Source organism: Uranotaenia lowii, chromosome 3 (genome assembly GCF_029784155.1).
Source record: "Uranotaenia lowii strain MFRU-FL chromosome 3, ASM2978415v1, whole genome shotgun sequence".
NCBI classification, from domain to species: Eukaryota; Metazoa; Arthropoda; class Insecta; order Diptera; family Culicidae; genus Uranotaenia; species Uranotaenia lowii.
Window position 1 is genome coordinate 2,427,208 of NC_073693.1, and position 20,992 is coordinate 2,448,199.

Genomic DNA, 20,992 nt, shown 5'->3' on the forward strand with positions numbered 1-20,992 from the left:
CGATTTTTTTTAATGCTATCTCAGAGAATACAAAACATTTCAAACGTGTGTTTAAGAACTGGAGATGAGTTCAGAATACTGTCATCAAATAGCGATGTTGTTTGCGTCGATTGGAGTTTCTGGTACAAATTTCTCAACAACGATAGCTCTGATTTGAGCTGCAAAATGCTAAATTTAATTCTCATTCTTTGTAATACCCTTATTACCAACTCAAATTTTCTGATTTAGAAAAATGACCGGATAGATGTTTTAAATGATTTTCATTTCATCATTGATCTTCTGGTCTGTGCATCATCGAGAAAATTTTATATCTTCGAAACATAAAAACCTTTTCATGAGATGTTAACGAATATGATTCTCATAAGATAAAAATAAATTAATATCAAATTGTTATTCAAAATATGACAAAAGTTTCATTCAATGCCCTCAAAGCCAAAGGGGTATAAATACATACATGATCGAGTGAAAAAAAATTCAGAATAGAGATTAAATGTTTAAAACACAGAATCAGCTATCATTGAAAAATGTCGGATAAGCAATCCAGAGGAGTTTAGTACCTTCAACAAAGATCCTCAGCCCTCAAAAATTCTGAAAAAAACCATGAAACTGAACTTTACGAACTGAAGAAACAACACAAGATTTGAAAATAGCAATGGATCGAATCTATAAAAAGATCAGATTAAAAATATAGAAATATTCACGTTAAGAGAATCACTCAATGATATAAGCAACTCAACTATGAGATCGTTTTAATCATAATTCGAGAATTATCGTTTGGAAAATGATATGCTGAATTCCGGATATTCACTTGAGTGGATGATAAAATTTCGGATAAATCAGTTGAATATGTTTCAATACGAATTTCAAGTCTAAGACAGAAATTGGGATGGAAATTCAATAAAGCAACTATAATTCAAGCAACTACAGTTTTTTAAAAGATTTTATTTTCAAAAATAGAGAGGGAAAAGGGTTTCGAATTAATAACACAGAAGTTTCAATAATAATAATTAAAAAGAGAAATGTTATTATAATACCCGTATACTGCCTAAAATTCTGAAATGTTTATCATAGCTTCTGTGCTCTCTCTTAGCACTGTGAGCCAGTTTTGGCGAAATTAATTTGGCGTTCCATCCGAATACAGTTTCAAAAGTTTTCTAAATTTTCTCTTCAATGAATTTCGCTGCAAATGTTTCTTACTTTAGACTAACAATAATTAAGTATAAAAACACATTTAAACTATGTTTTTAATTAAAAGTTTTATAATCCTGCACTGAAAAGAGATAGTGCCCTCATTATTTCAGCAAAGATTCTTAAATTTATAATATTAACTACCACTATTTAAAACAAATTTTGTTTCTATCTCCTCAAACATAAAAGTTAACGTTTTTATTTTTGTCGTAGCAGCCTGTGACTAACTTTTGATAGTTTCACGTTATTGGGAACAGTCTATCTAGCAAAAGTTCTGAAGAATCCTTACAGCTTAAATGAAAGACCTAAATCCATTTTTGACCACTCTGTTCATGGGTGAAAAATCAGCTGTTTCAATTTAATAAGTACCTACCTTGAAAATCTCATCCCCCTTTTTGAATTTCTTATTGAAACACGAAAAATACCTGTATCAAATTGACAAACTGCATTGGGCAAAAATATTCTTAAAACTGTCCCAAACTGTCCCCTTATCGTGATTGAATTAAAAGGAAGCTTTCGATTGCTTTGATTCAATAGAATTATTCAACCAAGTAGGCTCTCAACACATATTGGACTGTCCCAAATCCTTTTTAAGAAATTAAAAAATAGTTTATTAGAAAGTGTTAGTTTTTTTTAAAACAGTTAAAGAAAGCAAAATTTGCTATCTGGAAAATATAAAAAATAACCTACACTGTTCAGACCAACAATGCCTTGAATGTTCAATTAAGAATATAGCTGAGTGTAATGCAAAATATGAATATTGAGCAGATTTGGAAAAAAACATGGAATTCAGTGAACAACTAGGAAAGTCGCATTTTTCGTATCAATGTAACTTATTTGTTACCTCATAGCGATTATTTAAAAGTTTATGTATTCAATTCCATAATTCAATTTCTGATACTTAAAAGATAGTTTTGATTCAAGTGGCTCAATTGGGAATCCAAATAAGTTTTTTTAGCATAATGGTAGATAAAATTTGAGGATAATTTGGTTCAATGGTTAAATTATTTTTTCAGGGACACTAGTCTTAACGTATTTATTAAATTGATAAGTAATCTCTTCTCGGATAGGAACTTTAATTATCGCCAACGATTGTACGCTTATTTCTTGGTTGGTTACCTTAACACAAAAGCTACAAGTACCTATACGTTACAAGCTTATTTTGAAAAAAAATATTGAATAGGTATGTACATGTTTTGATTGTTCAACAACTAACCCAGTTCTACCTAAAACGACAACCGACTTACTATTGTCTACTTCGTTCCCGACGAAAAACATTCCAATAAGTTCAAAAGCACAAAAACTTTCCCACTTTTCCGGTCAGGCCGAAGTTGAATAAGCAAATTGTCCGACTGACCTTCCGTATTCATCTTCCGCCAGACAAAGGGAAGCAATAATAAACATCCCTGTTATTTGCCTGTTGTATCCCTTTTATCTCGTTTTCCGCAGAGAACATTTTCCGGATGGTGTCATTCTGCTAACGGAGCCTGTGGAGGATCTGGAAGAACCGTCGTCGTTGCCAGCGTTGCGGCCAAAGAAAAAGAAAAGAAAACAATCGGCCCATGAAGCCACCGAAGACGACACGAATGCCGCCAGTTCCGGTGGCAAAAAAGGAGGACGCCGGAAAAAGGGCGCCCACAAGAAGAAGAAAATCAAACGGATAAAACCGAACAGTGGAAGCATTCTTCAGCTGGAAGAGGAATCGAGGACCCAGCAGCAGCAGCCCTCGTCATCGGAAGACCAGATAAATTCTTCTCAAACCGGAGGCAGCGTAACCGAATTATCATTAAACGAATCTGACCGTCGTCGCAGGCCATCGGGGTGGAATCCGGAGGTCTCCGGATCAAAGCAAAACAACAACCGGAAAAAGCCAGCGCAGAAACGAAGGAAACAATCCTTCAGGAGCACCCGGAAACCGATGACAATCACAGAAACTGGTGACGGAGGAAATTGGGACCGGAAGGATTCTCCACCACCAAGTCCTGGCCTGGGCCTCGGAAGTAGCACGGTCACCAAACCGGGTCTGATTGTGCTAAATAGCGACGACAATATTTACGACCAGAATATGCAAATCCAGCCGGTTGCAGCGGCCCTCAAGAGTGATGATGACGAGGATGCTGCAAGTGATGGCAGCTGGAGGAAGAAAGCAACGAACAATGGCAAGAAATTGACACCCGAAGAACGGGAAACGAGGAAACGACAACTTCGGGAGCAGAAACGACGAAAACAATTGAAAAAGTTTGACAGAGGTAAGTTAGCGATGGGTTTAATTTGATTTTTACATGGTTTTGTCATTGGGGTGATTGTGGTGGTTTTCCGCTTCAATTTTCCCTTGACTTGATGACGTTTGGATTCGATATGGGTGAAGAGATAAGAAAAATGATTTAATTTTGTTTTTCAACCCTTTCATGAAAAACAAAACTTGTTGAACTTATGTATCACTGACCATACCGACTGAACACTCGAATTCGTTTTTTGGATAGTTTTTCCAGCAGTATGCAATATCGATTCCATAGTGCGCATCGATCGATTTGAAGAAATGCTATCCCAGTTAGAAAGTGCCACCCAATTATCAAGAAGACAATTTTAACGATAAAATCGGGCTAAACAGGCACATTTTTCCTACAGGGTTTTTCTTTGAAAATTTTTTGGCAGGTTTGCTATACCGACGGTAGGTGGCAAAATTTGCCAGAAATTGATCGGATATTTGTTCTAAGTGTCATGTCAGTGTGATCAGTACTTCTATGTTATGTTGAAGCAAATGCGAAAAAATCTATTTTAAAAAATTATTTTAGGCTGATGGCAATTCCAACGATATTTTTATTTTGTTCAATAAATAATTGCCAGCCAAAGTTTTCGCCAATCATGCGGGTTTCAATGGCTAAACTACGCTATGAGCTTCTGGGTTCCCTCTTCTTCGATCCCCTTCTGGATTCCATTCGAGCGTCTCTTTGCAAATCGCGTTCTCATCTCTTGGCAGCGTGTGCTCAATCCACTCTACTTACGATCCCGAACCTCGATTTCCAGTGCCTTTTGATGACACCGAAGATGTGTTCTTCATAAAAAGGTAAAGAATTCAATGCATCACCAGAACTCTAGTTAAGCTAAAATCTGGCTATTTTGCCCTATCCAAGAATCGTCATCATGACCAACTGTTTGAACTTCGATTTAATTATAATGCTGTAAAATTTTGGTCACCAATGCTAATATAAGGCTTTTAAATATAAAACACGTGTGAACAATTTTTGTTTTTTTCTGAGTCAAGTTTTAACCATTTTATGAACATTTTTCTACAGCCAGCCAAGATGTTAAGTAAAATGTGTATGAAATAGTATCTTAAAATAAATGCGCCTCGTCAAATCCTTAGAACACGGAAATTTTAAGGAAATATTCATTTTTATATAAAAAAAATTACGTGAAAACATTTTTAAATAAATATAATTGTAGTACATGACATGATGACACTGCAATGTTTGCACCGAGGTTAAAACGTTTGTTTCAGGTGGCCGGTATTTTTATTAGTTGAACACCCAGGTGGTAAATCCTTTTTACGGTTTGCATTCCAAGGCACGGACGACTCATGATACTAAGTACCCCTACGCCATAAAGTCCACCTGGGGCCTCTGGCCATAATTCCCATCCGGACCTGCAATGAAGGCTATACCCGAGATGGGAGACCAAGTCCTCGCTTAAGCGCTCATCGGCAACTCTATTTCGAGTTAAACTCCAACATATACAGTACCGTTCATAATTTTATAGAAATTGGAAGCACGCGCACTGTCACTTCGACTTTGAACTTCCATAACTTTTTACTCTGATGATATTTTTTGATCAAATTTTTTGCGTTAGATAGATCAACTATCACACTATTATATCACAAAATTTGAGCTTTTTGGAGTTTGTGTGGCCTGAGAAACAGTAATTCTACGAAAATCGGACTTTTTGGACTTTTTTCATTCAAACTGCAATATCTCAGAAACTACGTTACATTTTCTATTGAAATTTTGCAGAGTGATTGTTGAAATATAAAGCTAGAATGTGTGAAGTTTTCGAAAAGTTCTATCGATGAGTTCAAAAGTTACGCGAGGTGCAATAAAGCTTAGTTCTTTTAGAAATGGGACACTTTCATTTGCTAATAGCTCGTTAACTAGTTATCGGAGGTCCAAATTTTTGACAACATTTTGTTGCCTGTAAAAAGTACTATTCGACCTATTTTTTTCAAATTTTAAAATTTACGCGTTTTTGAGATATGTACGATGCAAGAGAAAAAGAAAAAAATAATTTTGCACAGTTTCCTTGAAAATGCGTCAATATCAAATTGATAGCTGACATAACCGTTGATTATTCAAAGAATTACTGAGTTTTTGTGGTGGATAAGTATGCAAACACTGTCAATAATGTCCACAAAGTTCAAATCAAGCATTGGAGAGAAGCACATGATCGGCAACAACGGTTAAGGATCATCAAGGAAGTCAAGTCTTATAGCAGCTTTTTTAATTTTCAATAAACGAAAAACTAAGGGTAGATCGCTGAAATGTCCAAAACAATTTTCTCCGATAAGCTGAAAGTGTTGCCTAGTGATGACTAATTGAAATCCAACCTCAAACAACCATTTTTTGATAGTTCCAAAGCTCTTAAGCTATGAAACCGGTACCGAAAAAAAAAACGTTCAAAAATGTGGTCAAAAATAATCAAATTTGTTCATTTCGAAACAACTGTATCCACTAAAATGCTTCCAATTTCCAGTTTCAAGAGAAGTGTTGGACCAGAAAGTATCACAAATTGAAGAAGGAGGGTGAAGCCACCTAAAATATAGATTTTACGAAGTATAAGTTGGAGAAACTGATCAATACCATGACTGAAAAAAGTGTGCGCCGGCCAATGGGTGATACCAAGAATTAAGTAGAAATTTCTTTAACAAAAAACGGTAAATATTTTTTTTCAAATTTTTTCATGAAAGATCATAACATTACCTTCTTTTTCTTCATAGAAAGTATTTCGTTCAAACAAATAGTTTTTTAGATACAGGCATTCGTAACTGTCCCATTTCTAAAAGAACTAAGCTTTATTTCAGGCATGAACAAAGTAATGCGATTTCTATAGAATTTTGAGCGATACATGAGAACAATATCGTTTCCTCCACCAATCAGACAAAAAATCTCTGGCAAAAGCAATGGAGAAAAGAAAAAGATGGAATAAATGATCCATTTGTGTTTTTAAATCGGAATCACGCGATATTGTTTTGATTTTTTGGTTGAATTAGATTTACTGGTTGGTAAACAGAGAATATGATTTTCCTATGGAAACATTCGTCCAAAATTCTATAGAAATCGCATTTCTAGATCCATACCTGAAATATTGCACCTCGCGTAAATTTTGATATCATCGATAGACATTTTCGAAAATTTAAGAAATTCTAGCTTTATATTTCAACAATCACTCTGCAAAATTTCAATAGAAAATGTAGCGTAGTTTCAGAGATATTGCAGTTTGAATGAGAAAAGTCCAAAAGTCCGATTTTCGTAGAATTACTGGTTTCTCAGGCCACACAAACTCCAGAAAGCTCAAATTTTGTGATATAATAGTGTAATAGTCGATCTATCTAACGCAAAAAATTTGATCAGAAAATATCATCACAGTAAAAAGTTATGGAAGTTCAAAGTCGAAGTGACAGTACGCGTGCTTCCAATTTCTATACAATTATGAACGGTACTGTATACCCTGCCTCTTGTGACGATTCAAGACTAAGGACCTCTCCTCTAACGACTCGAGATCCGGCCTTTACTCGCAACTCGAGACTAGCTTGGTTCCCACGACTATCGTGCGCTCCGCCTCTGTTCGAGACCACTGCAAAAGACCAATGACCTCTGCTCTAACGACTCGAGGTCTTGGCTCTGCCTGGCTTGGCTCGAGGTCCTTTCTTCTTTGCCCGTCGTGTGCCGAATCGAGAGCAGCTTATCCTGGACACGCGCCTGTCACAGCACACGTCCGGGGCTTTACGGAAGACTAATCGGATGATTCCCGGCGAAGAATTCATCCTACACCGACTCAGGTGACTCACCCGCCGATGACGTGAAGTTACTCTACCCGAGAGTATTTCGCGGCGTAAATACTCTTCCCCCTGCGAGTTCGACTGCGAAGAAGGTATTGTCCTCCTTCCCTCGTAGGGAGCGCGTTTCACTTAGATACTCCGCGGCGGTGGAGGTATCCTACACAACGATCGCGACGTTCCTAAGCAGCTCGGCATCCGCAGAAGGTATTGTTTTATCTTTGTATGCTTTACTGCCAGGGTCGGACTCACATTACTCAGGTGCTCCCCGACGAAGGAGTCACCCTACACCGATCGCGGACTGGTGCTGGTTCCAACTCCTCTGCAGGGCAGTCATGATTCGGGTGAACCCATCGCTGACCACGCGCCAAGTATTGGCGTCCTCACACATCCTCCGCACGATGTTTTCGGCTGTCGTATCTGGTCCGCAAACGGCAAGCATGTTAACACGTACCTTTTCGAACCTTGGACAGTTGAACACTACGTGCTCTGATGTCTCTTCTATGTCTCCGCAGGTTAGACAGGATGGCGAAGCCACGTGTCCAAACCGATGGTGGTACTGCATGAAACATCCGTGACCAGTCAGGAACAATGTCATGCAAAATTACAGGTCTTCATGTCTCCGATCCATCCAGGATCCGCTATTAGGGGTCAAGCGATGGGTCCACCGGCCACGTTCCGAGCTGTCTCACTGGTGCTGCCAGTTGGACAGCGAGGCCTCTCTGGCAAGACCGAGATGGGCATGACCCCCGCCACAACATCAGCAACTACCGAGGACACCGTTCGGTATGCGCTGATTACTCGCAGGTTCATCAGCCGCTGCACACTGCAGAGCTTTTGCAGATTACACTGGCTGCTCAAGGCTGCCACTCCGTACCGCAGAATGGACGAGGTCACACTCGCCAGGACCCTCCTTCTGCTGCAGCGGATTGCCGAGTTGTTCGACATGGTCCGTGAGAGGGCTGCTGTCGCCATTGCCGCTCTTTTGCAGGCGTAGTCGACGTGGGCTGTGAAGCTCAGCCGGTCGTCGATCATCACCCCCAGCTATTTTATCGCACGCTTGGACTCGATTGCGCACGGTCCAACTGCAATCGTCCCTGATTGTGTTGATATCAGGTTGGTGATCAGCACCATCTCGGTCTTGTGGTGAGCCAGACGTAGCTCTTGGAGCGCATCCAATTTTCCACCTTCTCGATAGCTACTGTGGCGAGTAGCTGGACTTCCTCAAGTCTCACTCCTGTGGGGAGACGCAGTCTCAGCAGTTCGTCGTAGACAATGTTCCACAATACCGGGCCAAGTATCGATCCTTGTGGAACCCCTGCCGAGACTCTCACTGTTTTCAGTTCCTCGCTGGTCATATACTGTAGTTGGCGGTCACGGAAGTAACACTCCACCATCCTACAGATATATGCCGGAATCCTCAGCTTGATGAGCGATGACGCAAGCGCTGACGCTGTTGAAAGCGTTCTTTACGTCGAGAGTGATCACTGCGCAAAACCGGTCTCCTCTCCGTTTCTTCAGCCTGGCTTCATCTGCCCTTTCGATAACCTGTCGAATGGCATCCATCGTACTGCGACCTTTCCGAAAACCGAACTGTTTGTCGGATAGGCCGTTCGCACTATCGGTGTAGAGCTGGATCCTGCTCTGTACCACCTTCTCTAACACCTTGCCAGCAGTATCCAGGAGACATATCGGGCGATATGCTGATGGGTCACCTGCTGGCTTGCCCGGTTTTGGCTTCCACACATCTGGGAAGACCCTACCATCTACGTACTGTTGCAGTTAAGACCGGAACATTTCGGGATGTTCCATGAGCGCAGCCTTTACTGCCACATTAGGGATGCCATCCGGACCCGGAGCTTTGTTCAGCTGAAGGGACTTAGCGATGTCGCGCAGTTCCTCCAGTGAAATCTGCTTTTCCTCACTCTTGTCCCAGTCGTATGGGATCCTCGGCCATGTTACCTCCTCGTGCTGTGGGAACAGCTCGTTGACGATCTCACGCAGTTTTATCGGACACGACTCCTGTGGCGCACCTCCGCTCCGTGTTTTGGCCATGACAATCCTGTAAGCGTCGCCCCAGGGATTGTAGTTGGCTTCCTCGCAGAGTTGCCTGAATCGTGCTTTTTTACTCGCCTTAATTGCCCTGCAGAGGGAAGACCTCGCAATTGCGTAGGGTACTCTCAGCTCCGCTCTCGCTGACGGGGACCTCGCTCTCTGCATACGTCGCCTAGCCCGTAGGCAGCTAGTACGCAGGTCCGCTATTTCCGCCGTCCACCAGTAGACAGGTTGCCGAGTATCCATCCGCTTGGCCCTCCTTGTCATCGCAGCGTCGCATGCGCGTGCGAGTACCCTCGCCTGGTTTTCCGCGGACAGGTTTTCCAAGGTCCGCTCCCAGTTTAGCACTTCGACAAAGACGTCCCGGTCGAACTGTGTTGTCTTCCAGAGGCGTGCTCCTGATGTCGTACCTCTCCTGCCTGCCCGCGTACTTGTGCCCACACGATAACGAATCGCAAAGTGGTCGCTATCGGTGAACACGTCGCTTACCCTCCAGTCGCTCGTCCAGCCCGGACTGCTGAAGGTGATGTCGATGATGGACTCGCTCCCATTCCTGTGGTAGGTCTTTGTATCGCCTACATTCCCCAGGTCTACGTTCAGCCTTGCCAGGGCTTCCAGTAGAAATTGACCCCTGGGCCAGACAAATTCAGGATTTTGTCTCAACGATGAACCGAACTGAGAATCAAGAAGAATAAACTGGATATAGATTCCACAACCCGGTCACAAGCAACAAATTTAAGTTTTAGTCAAAAAAATTGTAACCAGAGCATCGGAAACGATTCAAACCTAAGCTCACCAAATATTTTTCTGTTTCCGGTCAGGGCAATTCTGGGCTATTTTATTTCAAAACCTTGCAAAATCCGGGCATTCAATTTCAAAGTTTACAACCCAAAATTTGGGTAATATCCAGCCAAATTTGGGAATACTGCAATTAAATCTAAACACCCCCTCCCTTTCCTACGGCCATGAATCTAGTTCAAAATCGACATCCAGATGCTGATCAGTATGCGGGATCATGATACAAGTTCTCATCTTGATCAAGATTCAGAACCTTATCCTGACACTGATTCTTCTAACTTACGTTACTGGTTCGGATCCTAATACGTATCCTAATACAAATTCTGGGTTTGAACCTCATGATGATGCTCAATGCTGATGTGGTCAAGATTTTTGCCAAAATTGTTAGCGGACAGCGGAAATTTCATTTAGTATTCAGTAAAATTTTGCGTCACGAATCCGCCTGTGGGCATCGAAAGATAAAACTTTTGCATTAATTCTAGGTCTATAACCGACCCCCGCAAAAACCATTTTGCCCGCGGGCCATGAAGCATTATTTCAATGCACATAAAAAGCTCGAAATTTTACTGTCCGCTAGCGTCAAAATAAGGCAGGCATGATAAAAATGTGGGCTTTTTTAGTTTCTGCATTTTGCTTTCATTTTTTCTGTCACTCATCAATTCTTTTCGTAATGTTTCAACTTTTTTCAACATTGCTTGATTGTTTGAGACGAATCTAAAATGTTGACAACGGTTTCACAAATTTCCTAGGAAATGATGTTTTTCTCCTGAATTGCTACGAATTGTTTGTCTAATTGTGAACTTCTGGTTTGTTCCGTAAATTGCGGTGAAAATTTCAAACCATATCCTATCTGAAAAACTTTTAACCCACTTTCCCACGATAATTTGCAAACCCCCACTCACTAACGGCGAGCTGGCTGTTTGCTACATGAGAATCTCAATTACTCACAATTCCCGTGGCACACATTCATCTGCTTCCTGAATCCTGCGCTATCCTACATTCAACTGGGGTAACAAAAAAGGTGGTTCAAATTCATCCCACTCAGGATGCTCCCCTACCAGACCAGCTACTCAACGACAAACTGGAACAGAAAAGATATCATTAGAGTTAATTGCTCAACAAGCGCAACGAGCATCATCCATATTGCAATTTTTTTTCATGCTTGTTCCACCACTTGCATTTCCTTCGTTCATAACGACGACAAATTTTTATCTCCACTTAAGGTGGCTTGTTAGCGGGTGAGGGTGTGTCGATGAGTATTTTTACTGAAAAAAATATCAACATGCCCAAATTAAGTTGTGGATTTTGTCAGCTGATTTAAATAGCAATTGTTTGTTAAATTTTAAAATTTTGAATGAAGTTTTTAAGATTTTTGGTAGCAAATTGGTCTTTTCTAGGCTAAAAATTTTAATAATTTTTTTCATTGTTTAATTTTAACATTTCAAAATAAAGGCCAATCAACAGAAGCTGATGATGAAGCTTACTGACTCAACTCATACTGTAATAGTAAAATGGAGGTGGCTAAAACAGTTCAGATTTTTTTCTATTTTTTTATGGCTCCCTTCCATCACATGAAACATTTGCTCACCACTTCTGGTGCTTGGATTTTTTTTCTACGCCGGAAGTTTCCCCTCTCTTTGGTGGTGACTTTTGCCCAACAAAAAGCTGCTGCTGCTGCTGCTCCGAGGACAGATGTACAACTTTTTTCTGTCCAAAGCCATTTGCTTCACCCGTTCGGATCCAAACATACAAACGTACCTACAGATGTCATCGTGCGATTAACGATCGGGCATGTTTTCGGTGCCTCGTTTTGCTTTTTGTGTTCTGCCATATAAGTCTCACTCACTCACTCACATTCTATGTATTATCCCCAGGGGATGTGCTGTTCGTACCGGCAATACCGGAGGAGGAAGTCGCCATCGTTGACACCGGAACTGGTGCTAGTGCTAGCGCCGAGAGCAGGGAGGAAGATGCCAGGAGGACAGAAGGTGGCTCAGCAGTGACAGTTGCCTCCACCTCAACCGGTGACGGCAAACGGATGGTGGAAACGGTTACGCTACAACGGATCATCATTACCGGAGATCTGTCCTGTATGAAGGACAATTTTATTCCGGCCCCGGCGATTGCCAATGCAGATATCAAGTACCTGAGGTAAGTCATGGCGGTTAAACATTCACACGCATGGCTTGACGCATGACACGGTTTTGGATTGCTACCGTTTATCTCTACACATGTTAGATGGAGATATGTTAATCCAAAAGAAACCAATTATGGGGGTGGTTCGAGCGACAAGAATAAGAAAAATCGTGATTTAAACAGGGTTTAATTTATGTTAAAACATTTTTGGAAAAAAATATAGATCCTGGCCTTTTGAATATTATTTTTCTTGTATATATTTCTGAGTAAGTTATTTAGTTTTTAATAAACCAACTATTATTGCATTGAGAATCGAGATAATTTTTTTTTCGAATCAAGTTTTACTTGGAAAAATGAATTGAAATAATATCAGTAGCTCTTCATACTACTCGCACCATGATTTATTAACCCTTATCCGTGCCTGAATTTTATATCCGTTACAATCCCTGGAGTCATTTTCACACTCCTGACTGAAAACAAAATATCTCTCTTGCTTTTCAACTGATTTTAACAAAATTAAAAGATTTGAAAACCTTGTGAAGTAACTCAAACATGTTTCTCAGATATTATTCACATTCAACAGGTTTCCATTATTCAAAGCCTAAGAAAAAAATATCCGAAAAACATGCTTCGGAAAAAAGACTGTAGGTCAGCAATGGAATGCTCAGAAAAAAATTTAACTTATTCAGTGTCCAAGAAAGCTGAAATTTTTTATGATCATGACTACCATGGCCGTATGAACGGGGAGGGTGGGGGGGTTAAACCCCCCTCCTTCCCATGAGGTTCCAGAAAAGCAAGCGAAGTATTCTACTCTACACTAAAATAATGATATTTTTTTATCAAATTTTGATCATTGAGTAAGGTCATTCAAGAGTAACAATCTTGACTCAAAGATAATGCCAAAAACTCATCTCAGGCTCAGAATTCAGCTTCAGTTTTTTTTCGAATTACTTTGTTGATAGAAACTCGTTTCTGAACATTAAATCTTACATGAATAAAACTGATTCCAGAGGTTTTGGTTCGATATCATAAAAATTGCATTCTTTTTTTATATTCCGAATTTTGTATCCATTCATATATTCTGGGTTATCGGTCCGAATCATTCCGAAGAAGAAGAACTTTATTTAATGAATTTTAGACGTTCTGAATTTTCTAGAAGAAACATGACAGAAAAGGAAATCAAATAAAACGGTTGCAGCATTTAGATTCGGCAAAGAAAATTTATTGACATTTCATCGATGTACGTGGAGTCAAGCCTTTGGTAGAAGAATAACATCCACTGATAAACTGGAAACTTATTTGGTCGAATATAAATTGCTGATCGTTCAAATATGTTTATGCTTTCAAACGATCTGATCCCCAACAAAGGAAAATTAAAACTGTATAACATCGGAGGGCTTCAAAACAGCTTATGTAATGATTGTGGAATCAGCAATGACAATAACGAGCATAGGATGAAATTTTGTCCTTCTTCCAAAATAGTCTGGGATTGGCTGATTGATGGCCTGATAACAAAATTGAAAATAAATTGCAAAAAACCTGAAGACCTACTGAGTTTGAAAATTGGAACCAGGGGGAAATGTTTAAAAACAGGACAGTGGCTGGTAATACATACTATGAGCTTCCTACTTTCGAAATTCCCTCATGCAAATTTGTACGAACTGAAAAAAGGATTGTTAGAGTGGAAATGGAAGTACAGAAAACGAACACAAGAAATTTTCGGGAAATATTTGAATCTGATATTGTAGTGCTAGGAAATAAGAGTGTGAACATGTATTTTTTAGTTTTTTAGTTCAATAAAAAAAAATCGTCATTAGAAAATAGATGTGAAAAGCTGTTTTTAAAGCGTTTATATTTGGTTTTTCATTTCATTCAAATTTGATTCTTTTTTTAAACTCATTTACATTTTTAATATTTAATTAATGACTTTCCAATCATGAAAAAAATTAAATGAAAGTAGAAACCATCTTCAGATTATCTGTGATATTCATAAGATAGAACTAGTTTAGAACTAACTCCATTCTTTGAAATCCCATTTAAAAAAATAGGAAAAAAATTATCTTATGCAAAATTCGAGAATAATAAAGCTTCAAAATGGCAATTCAACAAACTGAATTTTTTTTTTGAATATTTCAGAAATCGTATTGAAATTCGCAAACAGACCAAAAAATCAAATTCTGAGTTCAGGTGCAGATTTTAAATTTAGATTTAATATTCCAAATTCCGATTCAGATTCAGCACGTAAATGAGTTTCACAATCAAGAAAAGTTATCCAGATGACTATTTCGTTGGAAAATTCAAACTGTAGGACATTGCATTATTATTGGGTGGCAAGTTGCATTTCAAAACTTTAAATTTTTCACCAAGTCATTTTGAATACATGATTCTTTAGAAAATTACAAATTTCAAGTAAAATTTGATTTTATTTAGTATTTTTAAATAAAAAAAAACTGGTTTCTACAGGCTGCGCCATCAGGATGTATTTGATTTCAACTTCGAATAACCCCGCAAATTTCAGTTAATTTTAAAAAACCAATATAATTCTTTTAGAAAATTTTACGCCATTTATTTCAAACCATATTCAGAATACGACATCGATAAAATGTCCATTTCCATTTGATACACAAAACCAGGCATTCTGCTTAATATTGACCAGGATTTCGGGCTTTTTGCTTCAAGTTCATCAGTGTTCTTCGGTTTGCTGGCGTAAACTTTACTTTTCAAAATAATCCGAATCCGAATGACGAATAGAAACCTAGTGATTTGCTACAGACCCGTACTCAAAGAAGTTCGTCACCAAACAACGGATCGGATCGTCTTGTTTGTTGGCGCTTAGTTTCTGCCATATTTTCTACAAAGCACGCGTAGTTTTAATAATCGAACAATATTTTTTTATGTTAAGCGCTACAATTTTAGCGCGTTCTTTAGGTGTGTATCGACTCAAAGCTAAAATGGCACTGAATTACGATTCGAAACTGTGGTCTGCTGTCAAAATCGGCTGAAAAATGGCAGAGTTATTCGACGTTGAAATCGGAGACATCCTGTTGGTACATGCTGTATATTTAAAAAATCATCCACAGGATTTTAATTATGGAATTGATTTTCAATGGCAAATATTTTCTAACATCTTTTAGTATTACAAATTGCAAAGAATCCCATATTTGGTGTATTGTTCAACATTGTTTATATTCCAGTTTTTTTTCAAAAGGCAATTTTCAAACTAAAATTTTAAATTTGGAATGATTTAGCAAGAATAAGATTTGAACCATTAAAAATTTTAATCTATTTCTTCTACTTTTGAAAGCTTAATTAATTGTGAAGGTTCTAAAGAAAAATTTCAAATAAAATATGCTTAACCAACCTAGTTTTTGAGTTAATTCTAATATTTCAAGTTTCCAATTTCGTCCTTATGGATTTCTTTATAAATATAGTTTACCATTTCAAAGATTTAGTGATATATTTCCAAAAACTTTTTATGTAAGGTACACCGGGGTAAGTGGGGACGGTTTATCGTATAGTTCAACTTTAAAAAATCATTAAAAAATCAGCAGTGGATCAATTTAGATAAAATCGCATTCAATGTGATGCAGAACATGTTGTTTACAAATGCTGAATAGATGAACTTGATAGACGAAAAGCGAAAAAAGCTATCACGTGAATTGTTATGGACTGCTGGTGTCTTCACTTACCCCGCTTTATGGGGTAAGTGGCGACGGTAGATTTCCAATTTGATTTCTCAGGAAATTTTCAACAAATTTGTGTTTTCTTCATGGTAGTGATAATTGTGTTCATGGTAGTGTGTGTGTGTAATTTATGTTGCAACACTCGAGATCCGATTTTATCGAAAATATATGCTTATTCCACGAGTACTTTTCCCAACTTTTCATGATCCAAATGGTAAATAAAGCTAAAATGTATTGAATGAAGGAGAGAAAATTGAAAAAAAATATCTAAACCTCAAGTATGTATAAAGCCGTCCCCACTTACCCCAGGTAGGGTTTGAAGACAACATATTGGATTTTCGAAAAATAACTCATTTTTCTTAATTTTTAATCGTCCTTTCTTTTGCTAACTGGTTGTTTCTAACGTAAGGATTGTTTCAATGTAGAGTTTTTCGTCAAGAGCCAGCTAGTTTACGAGAAATTTGCGATTGAAAAAAATGTACATCAACTCCACATCGTAGTTAAAAATAGAAAATTAACGAAAAGTCACCGTAAACATCCGTTATTGTCGAAACCGTATCTACAGTTATTGCATAGATTACAAGTAAATTTAACATTCTACATTAAAAATTTGAAAAATTAGTTCACAGTATTGTTTTATTTAATAGCCGCCGTCCCCACTTACCCCGGTGTACCTTAATTCAAATAGCTGTTTAGTGAAAGAACGTAAGAATAAATTAAAAAATAGTTTAAAAACAATTCTTTTCTATCTGTATTACCCATGCATTGTTTGAGCAAAAATATCATAGAAAAATTGGGTGGCTTAAACCACCCCCATGAGGCGGTTCTTCCTACGGCCCTGATGACCACAAAAATGTAAAAAGGTGGCGTAAAAACCGTACTTACAGAAAATCCTTTAAAAAAGGATTGGAAAATTGATGTAATTTGGCATATTTTTGCATTTTTAAGATTTTTAAAATACTAGACACAGAATTTTCGACAAATTTTCCAAGGTAGCTGTTTTTCGAACTTTTTGTCAATTTGCAGTTTCTTTGATTTTCATGCACTAAAATTTACCTTTGCACTGGATTGAGAGTATAAAAACGCAAGATTTCCCCAATAAATTTAAATTCAACAGTAATTTTATACCGATTCTAGTGTTTTATTACATTAGCGCTACAATATTTCACAAAAATATGAAAAACAAGAATGTGAAAAAATTTCTGAATATTCACAAGTAAGTGCAAACTACAGTCAAAAACGAAATTGCCTTTCTGGTGAATATAAAACTATGCGTTATTGCGTTAATATACAGAAAATCCAGTGCAAAGTTGAACTTAAATGGAAGAAACTCTAAAAAAAAATTCAAATTGACAAAAAGTTCCAAAAAAGCTACCTTTGAAAATTCGTCAAAAGCTCTGTGTTTCGTAATTAAACAACCTAAAAATGCAAAAAGTGTCAAATTACGTCAACTTTCCAGTACTCGTTTTAAAATTTATCTGGTGTGACTTAAACAATTTTGACGGTTCATTGATTGAAAAATAAGTTTTATGCAACACTTTTTAATATTTTTTGTGGTCATGATCAAAAATTAAAAAAAAATAACCTTATGCGCAACGTACAGCTTCTAAGTTCAGCTTTCTCGGACACAAATTCAATTTTTTTTGAGCATTCATCAGTTGATCTACAGTCTTTTTTCCGAAACTTGTTTACCGGACCTTTTTTAGACCTTAAATAACTGCCCAGCAAACATGATGTCGTATCAAAAATAATAACTTAAGTCGTTTACAATGGTGTTGCGAATCGCAATTCCAACTGCATAGTGATAAGATCGGATAAAATGTCGTCTGAAGTCAGTTAAAATCGGATATGATAAAAAATCTGCCATGTTTGTAAATTTTGAAATGATTCCAGCGCGGGCTTCAATTGAGAAAATCATCGTTATGTTCTCTCTGTAACCTCTGTAAGGTGCAGTTTTCGTCTCGCTAGAAAAAAAAAACGATGTTTATGTATGTATATTGCCTTCACTTTGGTAGGTAATGCTGTTTTTCTCAACTTTCATACGATCATTCTATAATGCTTACGGAACGTATATCAAAACCACAATAGAATATAGCCACAAAAATGTTTGCTGGTTGAAAACTGAAGTGTTGTATGTAAATATTGACTGGGAAACATATTTGAGTTACATCACGAGGTTTCGAAAACTATAAGTTTTGTAAATATCAGTTGAAAAACAAGAGAGATATAGCGGTTTTAAGCGAAGACTGTCAAATTGACATTCAAGGTCCGATTAGAGAGTTTTTTTGGGCTTTCAGGGTGCGTACATAAAAAAGTAATGATGCAAAATAAAATTAGATAGTCCCTGAAAATATGTTTTCATTTGGATACACCCATAAGCCATTTTTGTCAATTTTGTCATTTTGTCAATTTTGTCAATTTTGTCAATTTTGTCAATTTTGTCAATTTTGTCAATTTTGTCAATTTTGTCAATTTTGTCAATTTTGTCAATTTTGTCAATTTTGTCAATTTTGTCAATTTTGTCAATTTTGTCAATTTTGTCAATTTTGTCAATTTTGTCAATTTTGTCAATTTTGTCAATTTTGTCAATTTTGTCAATTTTGTAAATTTTGTCAATTTTGTCAATTTTGTCAATTTTGTCAATTTTGTCAATTTTGTCAATTTTGTCAATTTTGTCAATTTTGTCAATTTTGTCAATTTTGTCAATTTTGTCAATTTTGTCAATTTTGTCAATTTTGTCAATTTTGTCAATTTTGTCAATTTTGTCAATTTTGTCAATTTTGTCAATTTTGTCAATTTTGTCAATTTTGTCAATTTTGTCAATTTTGTCAATTTTGTCAATTTTGTCAATTTTGTCAATTTTGTCAATTTTGTCAATTTTGTCAATTTTGTCAATTTTGTCAATTTTGTCAATTTTGTCAATTTTGTCAATTTTGTCAATTTTGTCAATTTTGTCAATTTTGTCAATTTTGTCAATTTTGTCAATTTTGTCAATTTTGTCAATTTTGTCAATTTTGTCAATTTTGTCAATTTTGTCAATTTTGTCAATTTTGTCAATTTTGTCAATTTTGTCAATTTTGTCAATTTTGTCAATTTTGTCAATTTTGTCAATTTTGTCAATTTTGTCAATTTTGTCAATTTTGTCAATTTTGTCAATTTTGTCAATTTTGTCAATTTTGTCAATTTTGTCAATTTTGTCAATTTTGTCAATTTTGTCAATTTTGTCAATTTTGTCAATTTTGTCAATTTTGTCAATTTTGTCAATTTTGTCAATTTTGTCAATTTTGTCAATTTTGTCAATTTTGTCAATTTTGTCAATTTTGTCAATTTTGTCAATTTTGTCAATTTTGTCAATTTTGTCAATTTTGTCAATTTTGTCAATTTTGTCAATTTTGTCAATTTTGTCAATTTTGTCAATTTTGTCAATTTTGTCAATTTTGTCAATTTTGTCAATTTTGTCAATTTTGTCAATTTTGTCAATTTTGTCAATTTTGTCAATTTTGTCAATTTTGTCAATTTTGTCAATTTTGTCAATTTTGTCAATTTTGTCAATTTTGTCAATTTTGTCAATTTTGTCAATTTTGTCAATTTTGTCAATTTTGTCAATTTTGTCAATTTTGTCAATTTTGTCAATTTTGTCAATTTTGTCAATTTTGTCAATTTTGTCAATTTTGTCAATTTTGTCAATTTTGTCAATTTTGTCAATTTTGTCAATTTTGTCAATTTTGTCAATTTTGTCAATTTTGTCAATTTTGTCAATTTTGTCAATTTTGTCAATTTTGTCAATTTTGTCAATTTTGTCAATTTTGTCAATTTTGTCAATTTTGTCAATTTTGTCAATTTTGTCAATTTTGTCAATTTTGTCAATTTTGTCAATTTTGTCAATTTTGTCAATTTTGTCAATTTTGTCAATTTTGTCAATTTTGTCAATTTTGTCAATTTTGTCAATTTTGTCAATTTTGTCAATTTTGTCAATTTTGTCAATTTTGTCAATTTTGTCAATTTTGTCAATTTTGTCAATTTTGTCAATTTTGTCAATTTTGTCAATTTTGTCAATTTTGTCAATTTTGTCAATTTTGTCAATTTTGTCAATTTTGTCAATTTTGTCAATTTTGTCAATTTTGTCAATTTTGTCAATTTTGTCAATTTTGTCAATTTTGTCAATTTTGTCAATTTTGTCAATTTTGTCAATTTTGTCAATTTTGTCAATTTTGTCAATTTTGTCAATTTTGTCAATTTTGTCAATTTTGTCAATTTTGTCAATTTTGTCAATTTTGTCAATTTTGTCAATTTTGTCAATTTTGTCAATTTTGTCAATTTTGTCAATTTTGTCAATTTTGTCAATTTTGTCAATTTTGTCAATTTTGTCAATTTTGTCAATTTTGTCAATTTTGTCAATTTTGTCAATTTTGTCAATTTTGTCAATTTTGTCAATTTTGTCAATTTTGTCAATTTTGTCAATTTTGTCAATTTTGTCAATTTTGTCAATTTTGTCAATTTTGTCAATTTTGTCAATTTTGTCAATTTTGTCAATTTTGTCAATTTTGTCAATTTTGTCAATTTTGTCAATTTTGTCAATTTTGTCAATTTTGTCAATTTTGTCAATTTTGTCAATTTTGTCAATTTTGTCAATTTTGTCAATTTTGTCAATTTTGTCAATTTTGTCAATTTTGTCAATTTTGTCAATTTTGTCAATTTTGTCAATTTTGTCAATTTTGTCAATTTTGTCAATTTTGTCAATTTTGTCAATTTTGTCAATTTTGTCAATTTTGTCAATTTTGTCAATTTTGTCAATTTTGTCAATTTTGTCAATTTTGTCAATTTTGTCAATTTTGTCAATTTTGTCAATTTTGTCAATTTTGTCAATTTTGTCAATTTTGTCAATTTTGTCAATTTTGTCAATTTTGTCAATTTTGTCAATTTTGTCAATTTTGTCAATTTTGTCAATTTTGTCAATTTTGTCAATTTTGTCAATTTTGTCAATTTTGTCAATTTTGTCAATTTTGTCAATTTTGTCAATTTTGTCAATTTTGTCAATTTTGTCAATTTTGTCAATTTTGTCAATTTTGTCAATTTTGTCAAA

The 20,992-nt window shown here is 35.9% G+C and overlaps 1 protein-coding gene across 1 annotated transcript in view; it reads left to right on the forward strand.

The window, feature by feature from the left end:
• LOC129758780 (uncharacterized) overlaps positions 1-20,992 on the forward strand; it is a 342,805-nt gene that overhangs the window by 264,977 nt on the left and 56,836 nt on the right. Inside the window, exons 3-4 of the mRNA XM_055756400.1 lie at positions 2,638-3,437; positions 11,965-12,241. Of these exons, the coding sequence (XP_055612375.1) occupies positions 2,638-3,437; positions 11,965-12,241 (1,077 nt within the window). The remainder of the gene's footprint in view (positions 1-2,637; positions 3,438-11,964; positions 12,242-20,992) is intronic.